A 21,780-nucleotide genomic window follows, 5' to 3' on the forward strand; every position below is an offset into this window, starting at 1 on the left:
TCCTCACCATTGGTTCTCTCCGCCGCCCATCACGGCAAAGGAGGCGGAGGAGGAAGGGGGGCGGTGTCGCCGAGGGGGCCGCTGGGAGTTGGAGTCCCGCCGCTCCCCGCCCCTCCCATTGGTCGGGCGGGGCGCGGCGGCGGGTGGGCGGGGCCGTTGCCAAGGTTACAAAGGCCGTGGCGGGCGGGGGGCGCGGTACGGTGGCCGGGAGGCGGCGCGGGCCGGCGGCGCTGCCAGGGCCGGGCCCAGCATGGGCGACCGCGGCGCGGCGGCACCGGCACCGGCACCGGCACCGGGGGGGCCCCGGCGGCGGCGCGGGGCGGCGCGGCAGACCCCCGGCCCCGCGCAGGGCGACAGCGGCGGCGATCCCGGTGAAGATTTCAGGTAACGGGCCCGCTCCGGGCCCCGCCGCCGCCACCGTGGGCCCGACCCCCCCCCCGGGCCCCGCCGACGGGACCGCTCCTGCACGGGGACCCCCCCGGGGTGACCCCGGCCTGACACCCCCCCCCCCCGCCCCGCTGCCCTTTAGTCCCGGTGGCCCCCGGTCGTCCCCCCCCCGCCGGTCCCCGGTGCCCCCTCCCCGGGCAGGGCCGCGGCGGGGTGTCCCCGGGACCCCCCTGTGTCGTGTCCCCCCCCCCGCGCCGTGTCCCGGTCCCGGGGGCGATGTCTGTCGTGTCCACCCCCCCGCCCCATCCCCGGCCCCGCCGCTCCCGGTTCCTCTTGCGACACCGCGGGGCTCCCCCCCCCCCCCGTGTCCCCCCCCCCGGTGTCCCTGTCCCCGCAGCGGGGGGGGCTCCTGACCCCCCCCCTTTCCCCGGGGCTCCCCCGGGACCGTCCCCCCCCCCCCGCGGGCCCGATCCTGCCCCCAGTCGCAGCCTCGGTGGGGGGGGTCACCCTCTGCGGACACCCCCGGGGGGGGTCCCGCACCCTGAGGGTCCCCGAGCACCCATCGGCCCCTCCAGCCCCCCCTCGGCGGGTGGGGGGTGGGGGCGGAGGAGGGGTCCCCCCGGGTTTTGGGGCGGGGGGGGCCCCCCAAGCTGGGTGCTGGGCTGGGAACACCCCCCCCCCCCCGAGCAGCAGTGGCTGCCACTGGGGGGGTCCCCCACTCCCCCACTCTTGGGGGGGTCCCCCCATCCCCTTCCCCCAGTTGGGGACCCGTCCCCCACCCGGGGGGGGTCCCATCCCCCGGGGACCCCAACGCAGGTGACTTAAACCCCCAGGAGCCCCCCCAACACTGGGGGGGGGGGGGGGGCAGGAGGGGTCCCACCCCCCCCCCGGGGTGTGGGGCTCGTGGGTGACTCTGCGGTCACCCCAAATAGAACCCGCACCCCCCGGGGCGGCCGCACCGACCCCCCCCCCCCCCCATTGGGGTGCGGCGGGGGCAGGATCAGTCCCTGACCCCCCCCCCGTCCCCCCCATATCTTATCTGGGGTGTGGGGGGGGCACAGCACCCCGGGACTCTGGACCCGGCACCCGCCCTGCCCGCACCCCTGGGCTGTGCCGCGCCCCGGCGCCGCCTCACCCCGCTGGGACACCCCCGTCCCCTCCTGGGGGGCCAAAGAGGTGTCCCCACACCCTGGGGGGGCCCTCTGCCCCCCCCCACCCCCCCAAGAGCCACGTCCTTCCCCCGTGTCCCCAAAAACGTGTCCCCACCCGCTGCCGGTGACCCTGGGGTGGCTCTGGCTGGGGGGGGGGTGTCCCCCCCACGCCGCTGACCCGCTGCCGCGTCTGTCCCCCCCCCAAATTTGTCCCCAGGTGTCACAAGGTGCAGGAGTCTCTGCTGAGCTCGGCCAGCGGCTACAGCAACTACCGGGGCATCCTCAACTGGTGTGTGGTCATGCTGGTGAGTGGGGGGCTGTGGGGGGCCCCCCGTGCCGGGACGGACCCCCCCTCCGGCAGCTGTCGCGGCTCTGCCACCAGATCCGGCGCGGTGAGGCGACGGCGGATCCCCCGGTGTGGCTTTAACGCAATTAGCGGGTGAAAGTGAGCAGAAAGGGACTCGGCCGCGGCCCGCGTGCCCATCAGCTCGTGCCGCCGATCACCGCGACGCCCACCGAGGCGTCCGCGGTGCCGGTGCCGTCACCGGCTTCGGTGCTTCCCGGTAGAGGCGTGAAGTCCCCGGCGCAGCCCCGCGGTTGCGTTGGCCGATGACCGGGGCAGCCGTACGTGGGCCGGCGTTGGCGCGTGACTCACCGCGCCCCGTGTGCCGCAACCCTTGCACAGACTCGTGGCACCGGTGACGCAAGAGCGTCCCTGAGCTGTCACCAACCCCCGGGGGGGGGTCCCCGGGGAGGGGGGGGGCTGTGCCCCCCCCTCCGACTCACCCAGCTCCTCCTTCCTCTTCCAGGTCTTGAGCAACGCTCGGCTTTTCCTGGAAAACCTCATCAAGTGAGTGGGGGGGTCCCGGGGGGGGGACACAGACCCCGTCCCCCACCTCGTCCCCCCCCCACGGCCTCCGGAGCAGCCCCGGCACAGGGCTGGGGGGGGCGGGGAGGGGGGGGTCGTCGATCCCCGGGTCCGTTGGGAGCTTGGGGGGAGCAGGGACCCTCCCCACGGGGAAATGGGGGTGTGTCTGGGACCACCGCCCCGTAGTGGGGTCCCGGTGTCCGGGGGGGGGCCGGCGGCGGTTGCTCAGGACCCCCCCCCTCATCGGCGCAGGTACGGTATCCTGGTGGATCCCATCCAGGTGGTCTCCCTCTTCCTCAAAGACCCCTACAGTTGGCCCTCCCTCTGCCTGGTCATCGGTGAGTGCCCCCCCCGGCTTGGGGGGGGGGCTCGGGGGGGGGCTGGCGATGGCGTCACCCCGAGTCGGGGCGGTGGGGGCACAGTCCTGCCACCTCTAACGCCTTCCTCCTCCTCTTCCTCCTCCTCTTCGCAGTGGCCAACGTCTTCACGGTGGCGGCCCTGGCCCTGGAGAGACGGCTGGCAGCGGTGAGCTCCCGGGGGGGGGCCGGGTGCGCCCTCCCCGCGCCTGGGGGTGCGTGTGGCCCCCCCCACGCCTCACCCCCCCCTCCCTCCCTCCCGCAGGGCTCCCTTTCGGAGGGGGCGGGGACCGCCCTGCACGCCCTCAACCTCCTGGCCGTGCTCTGCTTCCCCGCCGGCGTGGTGCTCGCCGTCACCTCCATCACCCCAGGTGAGGGGGGGACACACAGATGGGAATGGGGTGGGGGGGGCAGGATCGGGCCCTGCCCCTCCCTCTCTCACCGCCTCCCCTCTCCCCGCAGTGGGGGCCATCTTCACCCTGATCATCTACACCATCATCTTCCTCAAGCTCTTCTCCTTCAGGGACGTCAATAAGTGGTGTCGGGAGAGGAGGGAGGGGAAAACGGCCCCCCCGGCCCCCGGGGACGGCTCGGCCGCAGGTACGGCACCGGGGGGGGACACACAGGACACGGGGGGGGGGGGGCTCATCCCGGCGTGGGGGGGCTCACGGCTCCTTCCCCTCTCCCAGCGGCCGGTGCCAAGAAAGCCAACGGGGACGTGGGCAAGAGCGAGGTCACCTACCCGGCCAACCTCACCTACAGAAGTAAGTGCCCCCCCGCAGAACGTGGGGGGTCCCCGACCCACTCAGGGGGGGTCCCCAGACCCCGGTGGGGGTCCCCGCGTCTGCAGGCGCCCACCCCCACATGCCCCCCCCCCCCCCCCCCCGCAGATCTCTATTACTTTCTCTTCGCGCCCACCCTGTGCTATGAGCTGAACTTCCCCCGCTCCCCCCGCGTCCGCAAACGCTTCCTGCTCCGGCGCCTCTTCGAGATGGTGAGAGATTGGGGGGGGGTCCTGGGGGGGGGTCTGGGGGGTCCTGCTGGGGTTGGGGTCCTGCCGGGGGGGGCGGTTTGGGCTCAAGGGTGGTGGGGGCCTCGTGGCCGCAGTCCTGCCCTCTGCCTTCACAGCGAAGGCAGCAGGATTGGGGGGGGTCCCTGAAGTGGGGGGGGTGTCCCTGAGGTGGGAGGGATGTTTGGGGTGGGGGATGAGGGTCCCCGGAGGTGGGAGGGATGATTTGGGGGGGGTTCCCTGAGATGGGGGGCCGGGGGCCCCCACTGACGGCTCCGTCGCTGCCTCTGTCTTCCAGCTCTTCTTCACCCAGCTGCTGGTGGGGCTGATCCAGCAGGTACGGGGCGGGGGGGGCGCGGGGGGGGCTTCACTCCGCCGCCACGGGGCAGGAGGGGCACGCAGGGCGCTCCCCCCTCCCCGGGAAGGGGCTGGTGCCGGTTCCAACCGCCTTTTCTGTTCCAGTGGATGGTGCCCACGATCCAGAACTCCATGAAGCCGTTCCGGGTGAGTGATGGGGGGGGGGCCCCGGCAGCTGGGGGTGCCCCAGGGACTGGCGATGGGGCAGGCGGAGGCTCCGGCCCCACTCCCCGCATGGCCTCAGTGGGGCAGAGGCTGCCTGAGCCCCGAGCCAGCTCCGGGATCCGGCCGAGCTCCGGCGTCCCCCGCCGGCTCTGCTCCCTGCCTCCTGCCCTCTTCCCGGGCTGGCACGGGGGCTGGTGGGACAGGGGTGATGGCAGCCGATGCCTTCCAGGACATGGATTATTCCCGGATCATCGAGCGGCTCCTGAAACTGGCCGTGAGTATTCCCGCTGCCCCCCAGGTCCCCCTGATGCCCCCCCCGGGGGTGGGGGGCAGCCAGTGCCCCCCCCCCCACGGCCTCCGCCTCCCCCCCAGGTCCCCAACCACTTCATCTGGCTCATCTTCTTCTACTGGTTCTTCCACTCCTGCCTGAACGCGGTGGCCGAAGTGATGCAGTTTGGGGACCGGGAGTTTTACAGGGACTGGTGGTGAGCGGCGGCGGCGGTGTCCCCATGTCCCCTCCTGTCCCCGTGGGGGGACGTTGAGCCGTGCTCAGGCGTTGGGGTGTTTTGGGGGGGGGTGTCCCTGCGCTGTGGGGACGCGGCAGCTCCCTCAGGCTGCGTCTCGCTGCCTTCTCTCCTCAGGAACTCGGAGTCGGTGACCTATTTCTGGCAGAACTGGAACATCCCTGTGCACAAGTGGTGTCTCAGGTGCGTGGGGGTGGCAGGAGGGGGTTGTCCCCTTGTCCCCCCCCTGCTCTGGGCGGGGGCTGCGATGCTCCCGGGGCTCTGGGCTAACTTGGGGGGCTGCTTCTCAGGCACTTCTACAAGCCCATGCTGAGGCGGGGGGTCAACAAGTGGACGGCCCAGACAGCCGTTTTCCTGGGGTCTGCCTTCTTCCACGAGGTCAGTGCTCCCTCCCGGCTCCGGGGGGGGGACCGCCTGGCACCCCCCTGCCCCCCCCCAGCTCCCTGCCTGGAGCTCCGGGAGCTCCCACCCCGGGGCTGGAGCTGACGCCGTCTTCCCGCAGTACTTGGTGAGCGTCCCCCTGAAGATGTTCCGGCTCTGGGCGTTCATGGGGATGGCGGCTCAGGTACGCGGAGCTGCGCGGCTCCCCGCGCCGGCGGCAGCACCTGTGGGTCCCCCGGGAGAGGGGTGGGCAGCGGCCTCGGGATGAGGGGGGCTGGAGCTGCAGGAGGGTCCCGCAGCCCCTGAGGTCCGGGGCCTTTGCCGGCAGCCGTGGGGCTGACGCTGCCCCATCCCTTCCAGGTCCCGCTGGCCTGGTTCGTCTCCAAGTTCCTCAGGGGTAACTACGGGAACGCGGCCGTCTGGATATCCCTGATCATTGGGCAGCCCATCGCCGTCCTGATGTACGTGCACGACTACTACGTCCTCAACTATGAAGGCAACCAGTGAGGCGGGGGGGCCCCGTCCCTCCTGGTGACCCCCCCCCGGCCCAGCGGGCGCACGGAACCTGGGCCTGTGCCGGTGCCAGCGCCGAGGTGCCGCCACCGGCAGCTGCCTTCGCCTTCTGGTGTGTGTCGGGAATTAGCCGGCAGGCGTTTCTCTCCTTGTGAATTGAATGTCGGATCAATGCAATAGCCCCCACCCCGGGGTGGGCTGGGGGGGGGGACGGCCCCGGCTCTGCCCTGGGGACTCCCTGGCCAGGGCAGGAGGGAGGCAGGAGCGGAGCCTTCCCCGGCCTCCGGCTGCCCCGGCGCTGTCGGGAACCGGCCTCCGGCCCTGGCTGCCCCTCAGCCCCCAGCTTTAAGCGGCCCTCTGCGTTAAGGCACTTTAAAGGACCGTCCCTGGACTGTGACTGTCCCATCCGTCCCTCTCGCGCTCCCCCGGGGACAAGGGGGGGGGTCTCACCGCAGCCCTGCGGCCGCCGGCGGAGGCTCTGGGTGGCCCCGGCACAATCCCTGCCCCGAGCTCAGGGCCGCCGTGGCTGTGCTGGCCGCGAGCCCTGGGCCCTGCCTGCTCCGTCCCTGGGCGGCTGCCTGTGCAGGCAGCTGCCTGCAGTGCCCGCGGCCCTGCCCTCTCCTTGGAGGGGGGCGGCCGGGACCCCCCAGCCTCGCTCTGGTCTCACTCAGCCACTTTTTAACCCTTCCAGATTGTTTCTGTCAAATACCGAGTGATTAAAGTGTCTTTTTTTTTTCCAAGCCTGGCCCCAGCCCTGTTCCGTGTCTGGGAAGGGGGGGGAGCAGCTGGGATGGACTGGACCTTCTCCGTGCACAAATGGGCTCGAGCACCGTGGGGCCTGAAATTCACCCCACGGGGAGCTCCTGTCCTCACCTGTCGTAGAGACAGAGATGGGTTTGGGGTGGAAGGGACCTTTAAAGGCCATCCAGTCCCACCCCCTGCCAGGAGCAGGGACATCTCCAACCGGACCAGGCTGCTCAGAGCCCCGTCCAACCTGACCTGGGGTGTTCCCAGGGATGGGGCACCCACCACCTCTCTGGGCAACCTGGGCCAGTGCCTCACCACCCTCAGCGTAAAACATCTCTCCCTTATATGTAGCCTCAATCTCCCCCCTTTCAGTTTAAACCCATCGCCCCTTGTCCTGTCACTGCAGGCCCTGGTGAAAAGTCTGTCCCCGTCTTTCTTCCAAGCCCCCTTTCAGTACCGAAAGGCCGCAGTAAGGTCTCCCCGGAGCCGTCTCTTCTCCAGGCTGAACAACCCCAACTCCCTCAGCCCTTCTCCGCAGCAGAGCTGTTCCAGCCCTCCCACCATTCTCGTGTCCCTCCTCCGGCCCCGCTCCGTGTCTGCCTTGCGCTGGGGACCCCAGAGCTGGACGCAGTGCTCCGGGGGGTCTCGCCAGAGCGGAGCAGAGGGGCAGAACCCCCTCCCTCGACCTGCTGGCCACGCTGCTCTGGATGCGGCCCAGGAGACGCTTGGCGTTGTGGGCTGCGAGCGCACGTTGCCGGCTCGTGTCCGTTGCCGGCGCTCACACCCGCGCCCTCCACCCCTGCCCGCCCCGCCCGGGAAGAAGCTGCTGCTCCTGCTGTCCTGTTAGGGACATAGAAAATAAATTTTATTATTCATTTTAGATTTCTACACTGTAGTTGCATCACTAACCATGATCCTCATGAGAAGAATGCAGCTAACGCCGTACCCCGACACAGACACAACAGAGATCAGCCTTGGTCCATCGCCAGAGAGTGTGATATTGTTACTGCACAGAAAAAAAAAAAAAGAAAAAAAAAAAAAGGACCCTACATTTTTGCTCTTTTTTCTCCATACTCAACAGAAATAAAAATAAAACTCCAGAGCAGCCCCCCCCACACCCCATTTCTGCCTCTGGGCAGGGGCTGCCGGCGGCCGGCTGGCGCCCGTGGCTCTTGAGGGGCAGGCAGGAGGGCGGAAGGCAGGCGCGGCACCGGCCTCGGCGCTGCGGGAAGCCGGCGGTCGAGAGGTGAGTTCAGGGCTGGACGCCGGCGGCAGCGGGAACCGGCGAGCCCAAAGCGTTGGGAGAGGAGATGACGGGCGAGGCAGCCAGGCTGCCGATGGGCTGGGAGGCGGACATCGAGGTAATACCTGCGCCGGAGAGAGCGAGGGGGGTTGTCAGGAGCGCTCAGAGCTGTCGGCGCTCGGCGCTGGGGGGGGTCGCGGAGCCCCACGGGCTCGAGCACTCACCTGCCAACATACTGGAGGAGCTGACGGGCGTGTTACTGGCCGAGAGTCCAGCTGCGGTGCCGATCCTTGCCGGGTCTTTCGCTATGGGATCTGTGGGGCAGAGGGGAAGGCAAGAGGTGTCAGTGAGGGGTCCCCGCACGCCGAGGGGAGCGCTGGGGCCTCGCCGCCCCCCTCCCCGGTACCCCCGAGATGGGGCGGCAGCCCCGCGGGGGGCTGGATGGGCAGAGGGAGGCAGCCAGCAAGGAGGGAGCTGCGCCACGGGCACTGCGGAAGGAGCAGAACCGTCGGGGCGGTGAACGGTGGCAGTGAGGAGAGGGGTTCTGGGCAGAGGGTACGTCAGGGAGGGGACGGCGGCAGCGCCCAGGAGCTGGGGCAGGCAGCGGTGCGGGCAGACGTACAGAAGTAGGGGTGCTCCATGGCGTCCCGGGCAGTGAGTCGTGTCTGGTGGTCGTAGCGCAGCAGCTTGTCCAAGAAATCGAGCGCCTCGGTGCTCACGAGGTGCTGGTTCTCGCTGTGCACGAAGCGCTCCCACCGCTTCCGCGAGTGTCTGAGAGGAGGAGGAGGAGGGAGAGCTGCATCAGCCTCGCGCCCTGCCGCCGGCACCTCGCGCTCACCTCCCACGCTGCCCTCTCCGGCTCTGCGCCCAGAGGTGGGACACCGCGGCCAGCACAGCCAGCGCCGGGCCAGTCGCCAGCTCCGGGAGGAGCGAGGCCAGGCTGTGGGGAGGGAGGATTTGGGGAGGGAGGGCACCGCCACCCGCCTGACCCCCGCCGGCCGCGCACCCACCTGCCGAGGATGTCGTTGAAGCGGGGATCGAGCTCGATGTTGTACTTGTCGATGTAGTCGTACAGGTCCTCTGTCCCCAGCACTTTGGCGATGCGCACGAGCTGGCAGAAGGGTGGAGAAGCGGCAACACTGAGGGTGACGGCAGAGACGGGGGCTCCCCCCAGCCCAGCCCCACCCTGCAGGTCCCAGGGCCCCCCCCGAGGTGTCCCTCGCTCCCCCAGCGAGGACACAGCTCAGCGGAGCTCCGTGGCTGGGGAAGGACGCGCTCTTGGCACTCTGCAGGGCGGAAAGCGAAGGCAAGGCCTCGCAGCCCTTCCCTGGGGCCGCTGGAAGCAGCGCAGAGGCGTTCGGTGTGCTCCTGCTCGTGGCAGGGAAGGGTGAACAGATGCCAGAGGCGCTCCAGGGCCGGCATTCCAGAGCTGGAGTGGATCCAGACGCCCGATTTCCCCTCCTCGCCCCGAGGGCGGATGCAGCGAGGAGCCCGGATCCCACAAAGGCAGGTTCCTGCAGGCCCGTCTCCGGGCCGCGGTGGGGTTAGGGGCCCGCCGGGCACGCCTGCGTTCGCTGGCTGAGCTTACGGGAGCGATACGAGCGGGAAACGCGTCTCCGCTCTCGCCAGCCAGCTCCGAAGCCGCGTCCCACGAACCCCGGCGTGGCAGCAGCAGCATCGTAACCAAAACGGAGCGCGCTGCAGCTCCTGAGCTCCCACCTCGGCTACGGCCCCTCCGGCAGCGCGTGGGTCAGGCAGACGGCCCCTCTCAGCACCTCCCCGTACCACCAGAGCCCAGCCACCCCCAGATTTAGCTGCCAGCTCACCCACTCCTCCCTCCGACAGAAGGCAGAGGGATCGGAGAAGCAGGGAGCACCCAGACCCCGGCGTGGGGAGGGGACGGAGAAGCCGGGGCAGCACGTGGAGGCGGCACTGAACCAGCACGGCAGCCTCCGATGCCGGCGCTCGTGTGCCGCCCGTTTGCTTCCCAGCGCCGTTCCCCGGGAGGGTCTGCGGGAGGAGGGGGTGATGGGGGGAGCGGGCAGCGTGCTGCCCCGGAGCTCACTTGGTCGTAGTTGTCGTGACCGTGGAAGAAGGGCTCTTTCCGGAAGATCATGCTGGCCAGCATGCAGCCTAAACTCCACATGTCTAAGCTGTAGTCGTACATCTGGAAAAGCCGAGGAGAGAGAGAGGGAGAGGGGAGGTCAGCGAAGCTCCGGGAGCCACCAGGCCACTGGGACGGCCCAGGAGGGGGAATACACGCTGAGCCCCCTCCCAGAGGACGGCAGAGAGCAGAGGGAGGGTTTCTGCTGCCACAGCCGGCAGCTCCGGGCTCTGCTTTGCCCAGCACCGTCTCCAAGACAGGCTTTCGGCTTCAGACCCTGAACCGCACGTGGTCTCGTCGGCCACGGGCAGAAAAGCTAGACGCCGACCAGCCAAGAGCAGCCACCTCGAGGGCTGTTTGGAGGATGGGAGATACTCTCTTTCATTCCCACTTTCCCCAACTATTTCACCCCCTGGCGCAGGTTCAGCCCGGGCAGGTTACACCCATCGCTCAAGAGCCTTTCCAGCCAGCCGGAGTTGTACCTGGGCCGTCCCTTGTCCTGCTCACGTGCAGCCGCAGGTTGTAACCCACCGGGCACGTGCCTGGGCACGGGAGAGCCCCGGGCTGCACGGCAGCAGGACGCCGCAGCCGCAGGACGCCAGCCTGCGCCTCCGCACCCAGGCTCCGCTGTCGGCATGAGGGGCCGGGCCCTGCCGGGACGTACCTGGTAATCTACCAAGAGCTCCGGTCCCTTGAAGTACCGCGAGGCCACCCGCACGTTGTACTCCTGGCCGGGGTGGTAGAACTCCGCCAGCCCCCAGTCGATCAAGCGCAGCTGGAGGAGAAGGGGAGAGAGCACATCGGCACGGGGACCGGCAACGCCGCAGACCCCGGGCCCGCAACGCCTCGCCTCTCCAGCAGCCCCTCCCGCGTTTGCAACCATTAACCCGCCTCTTCTCGCAGCTTCCCACGGCTGCTCCTCTTCGACACGCGGCTCTCCGCCGCAGAAGCCCCGTGCCACAGCGGCGGCCGCACCAGAGCCAAGGGGGAGAGGTGCCAGGAGCATCTCGGGGGCGACACCACGGCTCACGCGGTCCAGCGCGGCATCCTCCCTCCTCACGGCACCGCCGGTGCTCCCCCAAGCCCCCTCAGCCGGCGCGGGGGCCTGCGGTGCCCGTCCTGCGCCGGCCCCGACGACTGCTCCCGCTTCGGAGACTCGGGTTTTGCATTTGGCCCTCAGGAATTTCACCCCCTTGTTCAGATCTCTTCTCAAATTCGTCAGGATCGCCCCGAACTCCAGGGGACTTGCAGCCCTCCCCGGCCTCGCTCGTTAAACCTGCAGACGACCCACGGTCTCTGGTCCGTCAGCCAGGTCGTTATTACTAACACCAGGCCGAGGACAATCCCCGCGGAACCTGCGCAGCGCTGCCTGCCACTCCGACAGCAAACCATTGATAATTACTCTCTAATTAGGCCTTTCCAGCAGCTTTACATCTACCGTACCGAAAACGCATCTAAGCCACGTTTCCCTGGTTGGCTTATGCCAGAAGTCTTATTAAAATCGAGATATAGGACATCCACCGCCCACAAAGAGCTTCTCCAGTGGTTTTAGTATTAATCTGGGGAGAAGGGAAGACTGGCTCGGCCCAGACGTCTGCGAGCACGGCGGTTACAACAAAATGCAGCCGGTCCGACGCAGGGCGCTACCGGGCTGTGACGACGGGGAAGGTTTCAAAGGGCACGGTGCCCAAAGAGCACGGGGCGGGGGGTCCGGCCCCTCTCCGCTCTGATAACGGGGGCGTTCACCGGCTGCGAGAGGCTTTGCCCGCGCCACGGGGAGACGCCCAGGCTCCCGCTGTCCGAGCAGGCGCCTTTTGAAGTCCTTTTTATTTGAGGTCCCAGCTGGCCGGCTGCTACACAGAGGTGCTGGAAGAAATCTAAAGTTACATTTACAAGCCACAAACAGGTGGCAAATAAAGGGAATTTACTGGACGCAGGTGCGGGTTTTATGGTCACCTGTATTTCCAAACAAACAGCTGCAAATCCAGCCCCCTCCCCGCGCTGGTGTCTGCTGGGGCCCAGATCTAACGAGGGCCCACCGGGACTTAAAGGCAACGCTCGCCAGCCTGAATACGGGCTCGGGAGCGCTGGTGCTGCCGGAGACGGGCAGGACCACGCGGTGTTAGGCGTGCCAGGGAAGTTCTGCTGTCAAAAACGCAGCAGCTAAACGTGGGATAAGTCCGTGCTGGCCTGCAGGAACAGGAGCAGGAGGAAGCGGGTAAAAGCAAACTGCTGGTTCTCGTGCTGGCACGAAGGCTCTTAGCCGGGAGCTGAGCGGTCTCGCTACAAGGACATTGAGGTGCTGGAGCGTGTCCAGAAAAGGGCGACGGAGCTGGTGAGGGGTCTGGAGCACAAGGAGAAGGGTCTAGAGAACTTTCGAGGAGCGGCTGAGGGAGCTGGGGTTGTTCAGTCTGGAGAAGAGGAGGCTGAGGGGAGACCTCATCGCTCTCTGCAACTCCCTGAAAGGAGTAGCGAGGTGGGGGTCGGTCTCTTCTCCCAAGTGACTACCGACAGGACGAGAGGAAACGGCCTCAAGTTGCGCCAGGGGAGGTTCAGGCTGGATATTAGGAAAAATTTCTTCACCAAAAGGGTTGTCAAGCGCTGGAACGGGCTGCCCAGGGAGGTGGTGGAGTCACCGTCCCGGGAGGGATTTAACAGACGTGTAGAGGTGGCACGTGGGGACGTGGTTTAGTGGCGGACGCGGTTTAGTGGCAGACGCGGCAGTGCTGGGTTTACGGTTGGACTCGGTGATCTTAAGGGTCTTTTCCAACCTCAGTGATTCAATGATTCTATGATTCTAAGCACTCACAGCTTCCGCTCAGCCCTGTGACAGCGAGAGCGGGAGCTAGCAGAGCACGGCTGACCCTCTCCCCTCCGAGAGGCAAGACCCAGGCAGAGAGAACCAGCCCAGCGCTGCCCCACAGCATTCCCCTTCCCCCAGGGAGGTGGATCCGGGGCCAGCGGGGCCTCACCGTACCTTTCTGTGCTCGTGGTCAATCATGACGTTGTGTGGCTTGACGTCTCGATGCATCACCCCCATACTGTGACAGTAGTCCAGCGCCTGCAGACAGAACGGACACTGCCGTCAGAAAGCCTCCCTCCGCGTGACAAGGCAGCCGGATCGGGCAGAGAGCCCGCAGCCAGGGGCGGCAGGGCCGGCGGTGAAGGACAGACCCAGAGGCTGTGCTGGGACGGAGCCAGCCGGCTGCCTCGGGCAGCACTGAGGTCAGCCCCTGCGTCAGTGACGCCCGTCCTAAAAGCACGGACGCGTTCCCCGGGGATCTCCAGACCTCGGCCCTGTTGCAGGTCCTGGGCAGTCGCCTCTAGCGTGGACCCCTCTCCTGGGAGGGGACCCCTAACACGCCGCAGCGTGGGTCTGACCAGTCTGCCGCGCCGCAGACCCCTGCGCCGGCCCTGGCACGACCCCTCGAAGCCCAGCCCAAACCCAAGAGCTGGAGCGTGACCGAGGGGCAGCGAGGGGGCAAACCCCACCTCCCTCTCCAGCCCCGTGCCAGCCCCACCGGAGGAGGCATCGCACCGAAGGAGACCTCCTACAAAGGCTGCCCTCTCCCTGCAGCGCCTGCTCCGACTGAAGCCCGGCAGACGGGACACTGCAGTCGATCCCGGCCACTCTCTGACGGCGGGGACGGCTGGGACAGGCAAGGAATGCTTTGGGAGAGAGTTTCAGCGCCCTCGGCTCCCCGGCTGACCACCCGAGCGGGCTCCGGCACGGCCCCGGCCCCAACGGCAGCTTGCAAGCAAAGCCACTTCCAGCAGCAGGTCCCAGCGGAAGCAGAATTCTTGCAAGGGGATACGGGGGAAGGTAAATAAGATGGCTTCTGCTTCTCAAGGACGCGGCGACCTTGCACTCCGAGCCGCTCACTAGCACGCTCCACAGCCACCTGCCTCTGAGCCGCCCCTCGCGCGGTGGCCCAAGAAGCCGTCCCACGTGGACGGCCGGGCAACGTTCCAGCAGGGTTTAGTTGCCAAACGGACTCCACTCTTTACCTCCCACTTCTACACGCCGACACCCCAGGGGAGATTTAGCAGCAGGTCTCTGCTGGAGTGAGGATTTTCTCAGGGACTGGATTTCCCAGCCGTCCCCGGGAGCTTACCTTTAGGATTTCGTACATGTAGAACCGTATGTCAAAATCGGAGAGCGTCTGGTACAATTGCTGGAAGAAGGAAGACAAGAAGCAGGTTAACAAAACACAGTGTGTTTATGAAACGCTCCCAGGTGCAGCACCCGGGCCCCTCGTGAAGGCACCCGCCATCCGGGCGGACGCTTGCGGAGCCACGACTTGAACCCAGAAGTTGAACTGGTCAGGCAGTGCCCGGGCAGCTTTGTACCCCGAATTTCCCCACCCAGGAACGGCCAGCAGACTACACGGAACGGCCAGACTCACGGTCTGGCTAACCGACCTTCGGAGCGCGCGTGTGCTCTCCCTGCTTCCACCCAGGAGGGGACCGGGGAGCTCTGAGACCCGGCACCTGGAGGGATTCAGTCTCCCATCCTGAGGACAGGGGATGAGGATGAGAGAGCACGCCTCAGCGCCCTTGCGAAACTCGAGCAGGGAGCAATTCCCCGAGACAGCCCAAAGCCTCCGGGACAAGAACCGGGTGGGAAAAGGGTCACATCAGGGCTTACAGCGTGTTAATTACTCACTGAAAACAGAACTGAGCTGCCACAGGCAAAGCAGCTGCTGGTTTACTAACTCCTACAGCCCGTGTCGATAACCCTCCTCACCTCCTTCCACCCAGCCCAGGCTCCAGGGACACGAGGCTCAACTAATCCAAGCTTTCAGCCGGCAAATTGGCCAACACCGGATTGCGAATACAAGCCCGCGATGGCCAACCAACCGCTGGAGCAGCGTGGCCGAGAGGAGAGACTTGGGGACAATCCCCAACAGCAGCGCTGTCCCCGTGGCTCTGCCCTTCAGCGTAAAAGGTAGAAAAGAGCAGCTGGCCGCAGCCCCAAATCCCCTGGCCCCTCCGAGACAGCGACGCCAGGCATTTCTGTGACACCGTGTGCCTCTGAAACAGAGGGCCGTTCCCTCCCCAGCACGAGACGGCGTCAGAGCGGGTCGGGAATCCCTCTGGTAGCCAGGCCGTGACGCCTGCTCTGCAGCAGAGCCTGGAAGAGCTCTCCCAGATACTCCACACCATCATCGGATTCCGGAGGTGTCTGCAACAGGCGGCGGTCGCTCACCTTGAAGTCTGTGTTGTTGACATGCTCAAAGACCAGGGCAGGCGTCCGAGACTGCAGGACAGCGAGGGCAGTGCGGGAGACAGAAAGAAAAGAGAGAAGTTTAGTCTTCCTCAAGGCGGGAGAGCGCAGAAGGGCGCAGGCAGGCGGGCAGCTGCCCTGCGCCCAGCCCAGGGCCCTGCGGCACCCAGCGGGAGCTCCTGCCCTCCTGCCCTCGCCACCCCGGGTCCTGCCTGTCCTGCAACACACACGGCGGCACGAGCTGCTCTCAGGAGGGCTGCCCAGCGTTTAGCAGCATCCAGCGCGGAAGGAGCTATGTTTTCGCACCGCCGCGCTTTGTACGCACCCGTTCCAGCGATCAGATCGATGCACCCACCTCTGGGTGCTGAACGGGACCCAGTAAAGTGGGTCAGGGCGAGGCGGGAAGCAAGGGAGCTCTCGAGGTGCGGTTTATCAGAGTGGTGCCTGCCAGCATCACTAGAGCCCAAAAGGGGCTCCCACGTCTCGCCTCAGCTGGCAGCGACCCGATCTCGCAAAGGGTTCACACAAACCCCGGCAGAAGGGAGAAGGGGGCAGCGCGGGAGCTGCACAGCCCCGGCCACCGCACCCCGGCCGGGACGGCCCAAACTGCCGCAGCCGAGCGGCGTTTTCGGAGACACCGTCGGTGGAGGAGGCGCGCAGCCCCCCCAGGAGCCGAGCGAGCTGCTGCCGCAGGTCTCGCGCCACGTTTTCTGGCTTGTTTTTCTAGGGCTTGTTTTCGTTGGGCTCTCCCCACCCCTTCCCCTTTCTCTTTGATCTCCTCCTCCTCCTCGCAGCCGGACGCTGGACCGCCGGGCAGGACTCCCAAGATCTGTGCGCAGGGAGAAACCCCCCCTCTCTGTCAGCACAGCCCCTCCCGAATACACCCAGACCAGGTCAGCACCTGCACAGAGGCCATCACCCTCAGCAACCCCTCCGGCCCGCTGCTCCCCGAAACAGCTGCCCGCCCCGACGCGAGAGCCTGCGCCCCAGCTCCCGAGAGCACGGCCCCGCTCGCCGGCCGTGGAACCCGCCCGCTCTCCTTCCCTGCGACGTGATCCGTCACCCCAAACGTCACCAGCGTTGCAGACCCCGTCTGGAAACGGAGCAGCGGAGCGAGAGCCGGTCCCCAGGGCCTCCGCTCGCTGCTATCTCCCCACAAACAGCTGCCTCTCACGGCCCGTCAGAGGATTAAAACCGGCTCAAAACCGCCCTGCTAATTCATCCTAATGCAGCTTTTTAATCGGAACGGCAGGCGGTACGAAAGCACGGGCCTTGGAGAAATTCAGCCGCGCTACATAAACACCACGGCTTTTATCAGTCTGCCCATGTAAAACTCGCACCTCCGCTGCCAAAAGCGGGTTTCCCAAGACCCTCCGGGTCCTGCTGCGCGCTGCCTGCCCCCCTGACCCGAACCGGAATCCTGGCCGGATTAGAAACCAGCGGGAACAGCGGGATACCGCGGCTCCGCGGGGATAACAGAAGTAAAAGCCGCCCCCGGGCAAGAGCCGGGAGACCGGGAAGCGCCACAAAAGAAACATCGTTCTGTCCCCTCGTGTTTTTTGGGAGGAGTGAACGATCTCACGGCAGAGCACCGAGGCGGAGGAAAGCCTCCCTCCGCCCCATCGGTTTGACAGGCAAACAGAAAGCAGCCTGACGCTGCGCAAGACCCTTGAAAGCCAAACAACCCACCGGGGAGAAGGCATCCCTTGCTCCCAGCCACTTTTTCGGGACCGAGAGCAGACGGCGTTGTAGGCACAGCCCTCCTCCACCTGCCGCTGCTGGATCAGCCAGAAGTATCTCCTTCCATTTCTACCCTCTCGTCTACTGTCTCAGCAGTGCTCGAGCGGGGAACAGGGGCAGAGGTCTCCCCGGGCTGATTTCAGCTGCCAGACGGATGCCAAGTGGGCCAAGGAGTCACTCCGAGCTCAGAGAGACTCTTAACTCCCGGGGCGGGAAGGACTCCGAAGGTCTCCCTCGCACCTCGCCGGCTGCGGGCGTCAGAGCTGCCCCTTCCCCTTCCTTACCACTGGGTCTTTCACTATGTCTAGCAGGCTGATGATGTTGGGGCCTCCTCGGAGATTCTCCAGGATCTTAATCTCACGCTTGATCTTCTTCTTTTTCACAGGCTGATAAAACAGAAAACGAGAGCCGGTTACCCGCAGGCAGACCTCTCCGGCACGACGGGCTGTACACGCAGAAGGGGAACCCGCGGAGGAGAATGAGGTTCTTCAAGTCGTGCAAAAGAAACCGCGACGAGCAGGCACCTTCTCTCGGTCTGCGCAGCCCGCGTCTGACCCTGAGGTTCTGCCTCCCGGGGACGGTGCCTCTCCCCTGACGGGCTACCCAGCGTCACCCGGCCCCACGCCAGCCCTGTGGAAGAACGGAGGGAGCGCGATTCCGTGCCTGAATCAGCCAAACCGCCCCGGAGAATGGCATCCTGTGAGCTCGTCCGTCTAACGGCTCTCCGCTTCCAAAGGAAGGGAGGACTTTCCTGCCTTTGGGAGTCGGCTGGGAGATTATTTTACTACAGGAAAAGGTTTTAAAGAGCAAGCTTAGTTTCTTCAAGTCCCAGGTTAAACCTTTGGCTGAAACGTTGGAAACAGCTACCCAAGAAAAGCATAATCCAGTGAAACAGCGCCAGCAGCCGAGCCCCTCCGTGTCTCCCTAACTCCTCAGTGCTGCCTCCCAACCAGCGCCCAGCCCGAGCTGCCCGGGAAAAGCCCCCACGCTTGCAGAGCGAACGTCGAGACAGCTCTGGATGTGCGCAGAGAAGCTGAGCTGAGTGCCTCTCCTGCCTCTGAAGACACGATGCTCTTTCTGCCTTTCGAGCTGGCTTTCTGCCTCTCCGTCACAGGCTGGGCGGCATACGGGGCAAATATATTAACGAGGACGTTTCTCACGTTCTCGCTCGTCACCTGCCCCGAGCTTTTCTTAATGTGTATTTCTGTCGTGTTCCTTAATTGCTATACTCCTTCCACCTTCACCATTTCTCCTGCACAGGCAATATTCTTAAGACCGTCCCCATACTTTATAACTCACGCATCCTACAGACTATAATTACACACGGCTCGGTAACACCACAGGAATTAGCTTGCCGCCACAAGCTGACGAGCCTAAGCACGGCTCATGAGCCTAACGAGCGATGAGACTGGAGAAGCAGGACTGCCGGCCGCCCATCCGTCAGGACTCCGTTCGCTCTGGGGAAGCCCTCTGCGCCCGGACAGGCGGGTACCGTGCTCATCCCCAGGGCAGGAATTGGCTCCAACGTACAGGCTGAGACGTCACGTGCTGCAACGACCTTCCGTTGCGAGACGCTGCTCAGCTCATCCCGGGAGAGATCTCCGGGCTCCTGTGCCCTCGCTGGGGCAGGGAGCTGCGCTCCATGAATCCAGCACGGGGAATTTATGAACTTGGATCAGAACAAGCCAAGTACTTGTGCTGAACCGGGGAGATCGCGAGCCAAAACAGGCCCGCAGAAAGCCTATTCCCTAAAGCATCCGTAAATCCCGGAGCGCCGCTGAGGCGCAGCCGCCGGTCAGGAGGAGATCACCACCCGCGGCGACTTCACAGGGGTGACACCAGCGGGTGACAGAGCGGGGAAAGGGGACACGGGTGGAACATCCATGCGAGGTTGGGCGCAGGGCTTTCCTTCCGCCCCCACCGCACGTACGCGATCCCCCGCCTCCCCGCTCCCACCTCGGGTTTGCTTGGAAAGAATTACCCCGGAAAAGCGTAATTCAGTGACAGAGCTCCAGCAGCCAAGCCCCTCCGTGTCCCCGTAACTCCGCTTTGCTTGGGAAGGAGACAAGCTAGCTGAAACTTTTGCCTCGGGGACCGATGTTTTCCTGAGCTAAGATGAGATCACCCGAATATCAGCGGAGTGCTTCAAACGGAGAGGGCAGGAAAAGGTGAAGGAGGGGAAGACGCAGAAGATGGGCAGAGGAACAGACCGGTGAGCCAACACACCCACCTTGAGGATTTTCACAACCACTTTCTCATTGTTGGTGATGTTGATGGCTTCAAAGACTTCACTGTATTTGCCGCGGCCGAGTTTCCGCACAAGCTGATAGTCATCTTGGTTGCTGTTCGAGAAACAGAGAAATAAGAGATGAAGAGATTGCGCCCGGCTGGAAACAAGAGCACTGCTCGCTTTAGAGACAAGACTTCTCCCAAGGGAAGGTCAGGATCTGGGGGTCAGCCTACGGTAAACGGGGAGCTAGCGGTTTACCACGGTGCTTAGGGCCGGAGAGAAGCGGCTACCGCCGCAGAGGAGCGTGCAAACCAACCGGCGAACGACCGGAGAGCACCGCAGCGGCGCAGTGCTGCCAGCAGAGCGCCGGCTCGGCGGTTTCCATGTGGAAAAGATGGACACCAGACCTCAGAGGCGTTACGGGGAGCTCGGGGAGAGCCCCCCTCCGCCTGCACGCCCCGCAGCCCTGCGGGCAAACCCTTCCGGCACGCCGAAAATGTCTCTGCCAACTGCCAGCGCGGGCACGCTCCCTCCCAGCCCTAGCTCTCCTCTCAGCTCCGCTACGGGTCGTGCGGAGACAATGCCTTTCCACCTTTCCCGCTTCTCAGTTACGAAGGGGAGGCGGAGGGCTGCAAGGGCTAGCTCACCTGAAACTCCAGAGCCCACCAGCCGTGGGCAGAGACCGACAAAATACCTGGCATAAAAATTCCCCTAGGACCCCTCCTTTACGCTGAGGTCTCAAGGATCTCGCACCCCCCAGGATTTGTAAAAATAAATATTCCATACAAGAAATCAGAAGGAAATAGAGCAGCTCTCACCCGTAAAACCTCCACGTATTTCAATCCACTACGGTCTAACCAAAGTCACCTGAGGGGACCGAAGGCAAGAGCAGAAGTATCGGCAATTATTTCTGCTACGCCAAGGAGGGAAGGCACGGGGCCCCCGGGGGTTTGATACGGATAAACAAATTGAGGAAAGAAAGGGAATTACAGGCTGGAAAGCTTGACTTCACAAATTGATAATTACCAGAGACAATACAGGAGATGACTTGTCAGCACCTCGAGGAAAAGAAGGGGAGTTCAGCCGGGCAGCGGAGCTGCGGCACAACCCGACCGCGCCAGGCTGCTTCGCTCCTTAACCTAAGGTTACGCTCGGCACACGCGAATAGAGGGAGCGTGGCGAACCACGCGTTACAGATGGGGAGGATTAATTCGCCTTCACTAGGAGCCAGACGGGAAGGCTCGGGGTCAACGTCAGGGGAAACGTTAACTGCAAGGATAGTTTGGGGGAAAAAAAACCAACCCAGGACGCTCGCAGAAGACACGGAATTACCGTCCCGGAGAGACTGAAGGCTCCCCAGGGCTCTGCCTGGCGCAGGGGATTTGGACGTGGATAAAAAGCTTTTCATTTCTAGGTCACCGGTACCGGCGACCGGCGCGCGTTGCGGCTAGCCGGGGTCTGGACGGAGAGGAGGGAGAGCACCGGGGAGGGCTCCTCATCCGGCCCCGGCAGCAGCCCCACAGACAGCTGCCAGCCGCAGCACGGAACGGCCTCCTCGGTGCCTCAGATAAAAGACTTATTTGGTAGGTTTTACCACAACTAGCGAACAAAGAGCAGCCTCTGTCCCTGGCAGGCAGCACTCCTTCAGCCCGAAGCGCCGGGAAGGCTCGGGAAGGAAGGTGCTCTCGAGCAGGGGAGCGTTTCTGGCTGACGAGCGCTACGTTAATACCTGAGAAGTCAAAGCCGGCCCTTTGCCCAGCCCATCGCCGAGCCAGCTGCCGTATAAAACAATCAACTGGTCGTCTTCATTTCAAGTTCTCAGAGACTCCAGTCCTCAGGGGAACTCCAAAAAAAATAAGTCACGAGACTTTCACCGTCGTCCTTTCAAACCCCTCTTCGCTCCAGGACCGGTTCCCAAGCTTCCCACCGCTGTTCCCCGTTATTCCCACCAGCGCTCTGGGGACAGCGGCGCGGAGGCTGCTGTCTTTCGTCGTAGCCATCCTTCCCAGCAGGAAAAACCAAACCCTCATCACGCTTCTTTAATTAAGCGCTTACTTCTGTGCTTAAAGCCAGGCACCCGGGTCTATTTTAAACACTTAAACAGAAGTAGCTCCACTTGCAAAGCTGCGGCGGAGCCGCAGGCTCGAGCCCAGGGCTCCCCGGGAAATCAGGCCCCCGCTTCCCACCGCTGCCCGCCCCAGGCAGCGCAGTCCCCTGGGCGGGCGCCGGACGGCAACGCCGAAAACCAAAACGCCGGTCCCCGCTCCGCTGGGTGCCACCCCTCACACCGCGCGGCCGGAACGGAGGCTCCGCGACCTGCCCTCCGGCCTCCGGAAGGGCGTTCGTCCCCGCGCCGCGGAGGAGAGCGGCGGCAGCGCTCGCGCACGGGCCCTGCGTAGCTCCCCCTCCTATCTCCCAGGCGTACCCCCATTCCACGACGTGCGACTCGTAGTCCCAGTACTCGCGGGGTCTCTGAGTGTTCACGTCTGCATAGACCCTGGCCCGACTCGGCACTGGCCCCGACATGCTTCCACGGCCAGAGGCGCAGTGCCTCAATCACCCTAAAAATACAAACACACATGAATTGGGATGAGACCAAGGCACACTTGTGAGAGAAAGAGGGAAAAGAGGGGGCGCGTGTGGGGGCTGCCGAGAGAACCCCAGCGGAGCGGGGGGCTGCAGAAAGCGAGGGCGGGCAGGAGGCAGCTTCTGACGGGCCCTCCGGCGCGGCTCAGCACCGCGGGGATCCGCCGGCAGCGCCGCAGCCCGAGCCCCTGG

At 65.3% G+C, this 21,780-nt stretch overlaps 2 protein-coding genes across 3 annotated transcripts; one reads left to right on the top strand and one right to left on the bottom strand.

Moving 5' to 3' along the window:
- Window positions 1-1,755: 1,755 nt before the first annotated feature.
- DGAT1 (diacylglycerol O-acyltransferase 1) lies at window positions 1,756-5,761 on the top strand (the record flags this gene model as incomplete). Its single annotated transcript, XM_059836242.1, has 16 exons — window positions 1,756-1,843; window positions 2,348-2,388; window positions 2,659-2,744; window positions 2,879-2,931; window positions 3,028-3,133; window positions 3,225-3,362; window positions 3,452-3,526; window positions 3,653-3,756; window positions 4,070-4,108; window positions 4,234-4,275; window positions 4,523-4,567; window positions 4,666-4,778; window positions 4,935-5,000; window positions 5,108-5,195; window positions 5,320-5,382; window positions 5,559-5,761. Coding segments are annotated over 16 exons (1,294 nt in total), but the record flags the coding sequence as incomplete, so codon positions are not given.
- Window positions 5,762-7,667: 1,906 nt separating this feature from the next.
- LOC132322057 (casein kinase II subunit alpha-like) lies at window positions 7,668-21,541 on the bottom strand. Of its 2 annotated transcripts, XM_059836159.1 has the most exons (12): window positions 21,428-21,541; window positions 19,003-19,114; window positions 17,057-17,158; window positions 15,015-15,065; window positions 13,921-13,980; window positions 12,783-12,866; window positions 10,470-10,580; window positions 9,767-9,868; window positions 8,712-8,812; window positions 8,324-8,472; window positions 7,926-8,015; window positions 7,668-7,826 (listed from the first exon to the last, which is right to left on the bottom strand). In XM_059836159.1, the coding sequence occupies exons 1-12, from the start codon at window positions 21,526-21,528 to the stop codon at window positions 7,711-7,713; spliced, it is 1,179 nt and encodes a 392-aa protein (XP_059692142.1). In that variant the 5' UTR covers window positions 21,529-21,541; the 3' UTR covers window positions 7,668-7,710. The 2 variants fall into 2 exon arrangements, with proteins under 2 accessions (XP_059692142.1, XP_059692143.1); XM_059836160.1 differs by lacking the exons at window positions 15,015-15,065; window positions 17,057-17,158; window positions 19,003-19,114; window positions 21,428-21,541 and having other exon boundaries at window positions 13,921-13,981.
- Between the last annotated feature and the right edge of the window lie 239 nt (window positions 21,542-21,780).

The sequence above is a fragment of the Gavia stellata genome, chromosome 3, assembly GCF_030936135.1.
Source record: "Gavia stellata isolate bGavSte3 chromosome 3, bGavSte3.hap2, whole genome shotgun sequence".
NCBI classification, from domain to species: Eukaryota; Metazoa; Chordata; class Aves; order Gaviiformes; family Gaviidae; genus Gavia; species Gavia stellata.

Bases quoted from the DNA above. Each gene is read 5' to 3' on its own strand.
- LOC132322057 (XM_059836159.1), bottom strand. From the start codon at position 21,528: ATGTCGGGGCCAGTGCCGAGTCGGGCCAGGGTCTATGCAGACGTGAAC. The intron at 17,159-19,002 runs GTGGGTGTGTTG...CTGTTTTATCAG, and splicing joins TGGTTGTGAAAATCCTCAAG to CCTGTGAAAAAGAAGAAGAT. The intron at 9,869-10,469 runs GTACGTCCCGGC...CGGCTTTTCCAG, and splicing joins AGCTCTTGGTAGATTACCAG to ATGTACGACTACAGCTTAGA.